This window comes from Lolium rigidum, chromosome 6 (assembly GCF_022539505.1).
Source record: "Lolium rigidum isolate FL_2022 chromosome 6, APGP_CSIRO_Lrig_0.1, whole genome shotgun sequence".
In the NCBI taxonomy this organism is placed as follows: domain Eukaryota; kingdom Viridiplantae; phylum Streptophyta; class Magnoliopsida; order Poales; family Poaceae; genus Lolium; species Lolium rigidum.
The window spans coordinates 358,876,361-358,883,186 of NC_061513.1; the positions used below are offsets into that span (position 1 = coordinate 358,876,361).

The 6,826-nt window shown below is 41.4% G+C and overlaps 1 protein-coding gene across 1 annotated transcript; it reads left to right on the plus strand.

Moving 5' to 3' along the window:
* Nucleotides 1-684: 684 nt before the first annotated feature.
* LOC124667037 (probable chlorophyll(ide) b reductase NYC1, chloroplastic) lies at nucleotides 685-5,708 on the plus strand. Its single transcript, XM_047204372.1, has 10 exons — nucleotides 685-1,068; nucleotides 1,590-1,668; nucleotides 1,784-1,919; nucleotides 2,230-2,304; nucleotides 2,392-2,587; nucleotides 2,739-2,807; nucleotides 2,941-3,080; nucleotides 3,245-3,367; nucleotides 3,904-4,096; nucleotides 4,961-5,708. Exons 1-10 carry the CDS (start codon nucleotides 778-780, stop codon nucleotides 5,144-5,146), a joined length of 1,488 nt encoding a protein of 495 aa, XP_047060328.1. The 5' UTR covers nucleotides 685-777; the 3' UTR covers nucleotides 5,147-5,708.
* Nucleotides 5,709-6,826: the final 1,118 nt, after the last annotated feature.

Here is a 6,826-nt window from a genome sequence, read left to right on the forward strand (position 1 = left end):
CCTAACTGTAGTGATTCTCCAGAATTAAAGATGACAATTGTGACTACATCCACAAAAACCCCAATGCCAATTGCTACTACCCCTCCGATCCATAATAATCGTCGGGATTTTAGTTCAAATTACACCGACACTTATTACACATGGAATGGAGCACGATATGCGCTTTCAGCGCCGAGCTTCTGCTAAGTGTATACACCTCCCCGTTTGATCATTACTTCAATACTCAAACAGAACCTACCTTAGCATTTTATATACGATGAGCATGTAGCATTTTATATAACAAAAATTAGTTTCTATTACCTATAGTTTTTCTTGAAAATGGAAGCACCCATCCGTTTGAAAATGGAGATAATTTATTACACGCCTTTCAAACTAATTCAATATGCATGTTCATAAATTGATCTCATTCCTCTCTCTCTCTCTCTCTCTCTCTCTCCAACAGTAGCACACTATTTGTTCACCGGCAATGAAAATTTCAATCTTTTCTAAAAGGAAAAATCTTTACAAGACAAGATAGAGCTAGTTGGACCAAAGCATAATTTCCAACAAACCAGAACCTGTATCCATGAATCGAGCACATTTTCTTTGTCAAAATCTACGATATTATTTTTTTCACTGGTAAAGTGCTGGGCACACGCCCCTCCATAAATTAAGGAACGAAACCATCCCCACAGAGAAAAGGAGCGCGCACACACACCCCAGTAGTAGCAGAAGCAAGAACCGAGACGGGAGAACGGAAGAGCGCAAATTCCTTATCTCCTGCGGGGGCAGCACGCCATGGCCACCGCGGTCGTCCACCTCTCCGTCCACGGCCGCCTCCGCCGCTTCCCGGAGATCGTCTCTCAGACGTGCTACCGACCCTCGCTCCTCCGCTGCCGCGCGTTCAAGCAGGAGACCGGCGGCGACGATGAGAAGCCGTCGTCGCCACCGCCGAAGCGCAGGAAGGGACCGCTGTACAAGCTGAAGGCGGCGATGCAGGGGCTCGCGGGGTCCCGGTCGGCGGCGGCGGAGGTGTACGGCGGGCAGTACGAGCGCGCGGTCGAGAAGGCCGAGGAGATCTTCTTCTCTGTAAGCTCCGTTCGCCAACCATCGACCCCGGCCCTTGCCATATGCGTCTGCTCTAAATTATATGGTTCATTATGTCAATTGATCGGTTCTTCGCTGCTTATCAATTTGAGCCGCATGCGTGCAAGAATTGCTCCGTCATATGCTGAAAGCGATAGCTCATCTGTTTCAGGCCATAATTCTACCAGCACCGGCACAATCGATGTGTTCGGCGCTGATCAGCGTGTTCTGAATACACGGCTTGCTATTATAGAATTCGGTTATGCTAATTTCTCGGTTTCCTGAATTCTTGCTAAATCGTAGTCCCCTAAAACTGCACATTATGAACCTAGAGTTGCAGTGTGGAAGGTGTGCCCAGTGAAGTTTTCCAGTCATGTGGTCTAGGCTTAAAATGGGCCATGTTACCTCTTTGCATGCTTAACAGCAAGGATTTTATCTTCTTATTTTCTGAAACAGATCACACATCTGCACTCATTTACTTAAACATAGATGATTTGTGTTAACTCATTTGCTTCTCCTCTCAGGTTGCTACCCAGGTAGGCAGATACGTTATCACTATGACAAGCAGTGGTGTTGTACTTGCAGTTGGATTTCAGTTATCAGGTCAGTCATCTACTCATGTACAATCTGCTGCATTCCTTTTGTTCTTCCTTTTTCTTTGTTTCATATACATCCCTCATGGGGTTTCAGTTAATAATGTAGCTACCTTTGTTATTAGGTGGAGACAGCCAAACAAATGCGCTAATTTGGTATAGCTGGCTTGGTGGAGTAATTATCGGCACAATGTTAGGTGCAAACAGTGTCCTAGAGGAACACTGCAAAGCTGGACCCCGCAATGTTGTCATAACCGGAAGGTAGCTTATTTTACATTCTCTTCTAACATGCCATGTGAATCTTTTGCCAGGAAGTAGTGTGCATACTTTCAATATAGAGTAAAATAGATGATGTAAGATAATGAATTGTATCCTAGATATGTTGATAAAAAAATGTTATTTCACTCCAATATTTTCTTTCTATGTATAGCATAAGTTGAGTATAATAGTCTTGAAGTATGTCTTCTTTGAAATAATATAATTGATGGATGTTGTTTCGTGGATCTGACACCTCACTGGTTGTTATTCATGTTTGCAATCAACATTGACCCCTGTAGTTCGATTTTGACAGCACAAGAGGGCTAGGGAAAGCACTTGCTCGGGAGTTTCTTCTTTCTGGAGACCGTGTTGTAGTTGCTTCCCGCAGGTAGTAGTCACTCATCAACATAATGCTCAAAGTTTAGTTCATTGCTATGTCTTAGTTTTCTTAACTATCTTTGGGTTTATTTGGCAGCCCTGAATCAGTTATTCAGACCATTGATGAGCTGGAAGAGAACATCAAGGAGGGCTTGTCAGTTGCCAAAAAGAAACAAAGAGAAACTTTATTACAGGCTAAGGTTGTTGGCACATCTTGTGATGTTTGCAAACCGGAAGATGTGAAAAAGCTGGTAAACTTCGCTGTTGAAGAGCTGGGTTCAATTGATATTTGGGTACGTAATTCTGTACATATGTCGCATCTTTCTGTATTTTACCCAGGAATCACATACTGATAACTTTGCCTGCTTGTACAATGTTATTTTATTCTGTATTGTTACATTGTCTACTGCTCTAAATACGTGTCCTTTCTTAATTTATCTACAGATAAATAATGCTGGCACAAACAAAGGTTTTAGGCCACTAGTAAATTTTTCAGATGAAGATATTACCCAGGTTTGTTAGTTGATATCGTCTACCTGCTCATATTTCCCCCTTTCAACAACAGGAGTCATATTACTAGGTTGATCATGCTTGATCATCCGATCTGATTTCAGTATTCCTTACTGTTTTCTGGCTTTATTTGCAGATTGTCTCAACAAACCTAGTTGGTTCTTTGCTCTGCACCAGAGAAGCTATGGATGTCATGCAATACCAAGAAAAGGGAGGTCATGTATTCAACATGGATGGTGCAGGATCTGGAGGATCAAGCACACCATTGACAGCTGTGTAAGTAACTCAGCCCTTTTAATTCTCTGCTATTTTTCTGACATGTACATTGTAGAGACAATGTGTCCTTCTTTTCTTGGTCGCTAGAACATAATGATACATTGTATTTGATGCTGCTGCTTTTGTAATGAAACCAAATCTTATGCCGGTTTGTAATTTTATAGTTATGGTTCAACCAAGTGTGGACTAAGGCAGTTCCAAGCATCACTTATGAAGGAAAGCAGAAGATCAAAAGTTGGAGTTCACACTGCCTCTCCCGGAATGGTCCTTACAGATCTCCTTCTAAGGTAACCTCTAAGTTACTTGACTTCATTGAGTTGTTAAAGCTCATTCTGAGGAACTCATGTATACTAGTTTATTTACAACAAACCTTATTGGGTATTGGGAGAAATCTTCATGGTGTCCAAACAGAATATTTCTGTCTAATAAATTAACAACAGTTATGCTATAGTATTATCCGGTAAAATATCCAGATTTCAACGCTGATAAAAGGTGGTGATTAACAGGTGCTTTTGTTAAAGTTCATTCTGAACATTAGTAATGCCACTAACGTGCCACAGTCTGAAGTATATAATAAGCCACTTATTAATTTTTGTACAAATACAATCAAATTGTGCTATATATTAGAGCTGTTAGTCTCACAAATTAGTAAAGCAATGAAGAGTTCATACATGGTCTGCTGTATAGATAAAATTAAGTGTGCTTCTTCTTTTGTAAATGATGACCACCACCTAATCTTCCGTATAGTCTCATTGACCTTCCATTGTGTCGCATGCCTGAGTGTATGAAATACTATTTTTAACCTACAGTCTATTCTTTGCAGTGGTTCATCTCTCCAAAATAAAAAGGTGTTCAATATAATATGCGAGCTTCCAGAAACAGTAGCAAGAACATTGGTTCCTAGAATGCGAGTTGTCAAAGGAAGTGGAAAAGCAGTAAACTACTTAACACCACCAAGAATCTTGCTTGCCCTGGTTACTGCATGGGTTCGCCGAGGCCGATGGTTTGACGAAGAGGTAGCTGCTTCTCTGTATTATACCCCTCCATTTTGCATTATGTGTCTAATCGCACAAACGAGAGAGGCACCAAATATAATATCAGTACTTCAGTAGTGCACCATACATATAGCCCTATCAAATATGGAAACAGATCTGGTGGGCAGGACGACAACTTTGTGAAATGGAGGAACTACTTACTTAGCTTTATTCCAGCAAAGGCCATATTTGAAAAGATAGTTATTGCTAAATACTGGGGACTACTCATTATTGAATATAATGAAACTGAGTGCCATCACTTGATTATCCAAATTATGTCTGTGCGATAAATAAGAGTTGTTTATTCCAGCTTCCGAGACTACATCAACCAGGTAGGCCAGATCGTAAAGAAGTTTTAAACCAATGTACATTATGTCAGGTTTCTGCAATAGAGACATAAAACTGGTCCTTGATGTTGTGATTTCCAGGTTCAGTATAACCAGCTAAGTCCATCACCCTTATTGCTAGTTTCGTGTTCAGTTTTGTTAGATCTCTCTATGAAGGCTTCACTGTCGCTAGTTCCATGTGCTTTAGTCACATTGCTGTACTTTGTACTGTATGCTAATTAATTCTGCTGAAATTGGATTGCATTTCCATGTACGCTTGTTATCATATACAAGTCAGTACTGGGCAATGGTCCAATCATTCTAAGCAAAAGAGGGTTGAAACTTGTGCTACAAAATGTATAGATTTGCGTTGGGTGATTGTGAGAATAAGTAAAGTACATGCATGTGCATTCGGAGTGAATGATAGACGCAACAACCTGCTTTTTGTGTACTCACTTCATATTTGCTATTGAGCTGATCTATGTCATGCAGATTGTGACCAATCATTTACCTATTGCAGGGGAGAGCAGTATATGCAGCTGAGGCTGATAGAATTCGCAACTGGGCTGAAAGCCGAGCACGCTTCTCCTTCACAGATGCCATGGAGATGTACACAGAGACTACATGGGTTTCCGTATTCTCACTCTCTGTCGTCTGTGCATTCATAATGCTTTCCAGTTCAGGTGGACCTTTCCCTGGCACATGATCACTGGAGCCGGCAAGCTAGGTCATTCTTTTCACCACAGCAATTCTATCATCTAACGACATATGACATGACAGTTATCAAGGGGGCTAAGGTGAGCCCAGATGCGCGCAATTATGCGCAAACTGGATTAGCATCAGCTACCTCACCATTTAAGGAGAACCATGCCCTCAGGCCTCAGATTCAGAAAAGGGTAAATGGCAGTTTGTTATGTGGGCATTCCACTAACTGTAAACTAGTCTGTAAGCTGTCTTGTAAGAACATGTGTCTGAAGTGATCTGAGCACGGATAGAGTCGACGGGCGTGCTTCTCTCTTGTACATGGGTGTAGTTATGATCCTTGTAAATTCCTGATAGTCCGCTTTGTACCCTTTGAAAAAGTATAGCAACACAGTGTGGAACTCTGAATAAGTGATGCAAGTCGACATACATGGTTCATCATCTAGTTTAGGCGGGGTAAAGTGTGAAGTTCCAGATGCGAGTATCCCTTTTCATTATACCAGGGAAAGACAAAAAAATGTTGTATTAAAGTAAGCTTGCAATGAAGTGGATATTTATATTAGTCATTTCCGCTATCATAGTCTACGGATTGAAGCTCCATCCACACCTTAGGCGTTTTATATTTCATCGTTCCGATATGTATTTCGCGTAGTTTTGTTTTATCAGAATTTTCTCTTTGGACCCATATACGGTAATGCGCAGTTACGAAATTATAACATGGATGTAATTCTTTCTCAAAAATAAAGCATCCTTTATCGAAAAAAAAATCCGCTATGGTTTCTAGATGGGGAAACTACACTTTACCTCACGATTGAGGCAAGAAACATTTTTCTCAAAAAGAAAATTAGATACGGTATAACTATATACGTGCGCATACTGCATGAGTTGGCAACTTTCCTGAAGGAAAATGAGGATATAGGCCATCTTTTTCCAAGTATTGACAGCAGCCGGCACTTCGGAGTTGGACGTCAAATTCCTCACCTTTTTTATCGCACTCTCAAGGTCCCTTTAGCAGTAGGTCTGAACCATCCTACTTGCACACTCCAAGCTCACCGAGTTTACCACATAGTAATAATCTTACTAAATCCCATTCCACATCTATATATGACCCATCCAACTGCACACACTACGAAAATCAAAACCAAAACTGAACACCTACAAATAAATCGGTCAGTTTTTGCCCCTTTTTCCTGTTCTGGTAAGTCCTTTCTGGATCCAAAATTCACATCACATGGACATGCCACTACATGAGACAAGGGCAAGACAGCCATCCCTAATGCTATACTCATACTCCTACTCTTTATCCTGAATAATGGCTGCTAAGCCTTAGGTCAATGGCTTTTATTTTTTGGCTTTGAAGGTGAGGTGACCAAACAAATGGGCGCACCACACCAGCATTTGGGTGGTACCAAGACCTGAACTCAATCGTCTGAGTCCACGTCTGTTGGAACTTTGGATGTTTCATTCACGGAGATTTCTTCTATAAATGTTCCTAGACTACCCACCTCCAGGAGGCTTCAGGAGGGGCAAATCGATCTGCACCCCACGTTTTACCTTGTACAGTAAATTTCGGATCCCACTTTCTACCTCAGCCGTTGGATTCAGTGAAAATTTTCTCACTTGTTCAGCTTCCGAAAGAGTCCATGACGCATGGGACCGGCTGAGTGCGGGATCCGGCGGTCAC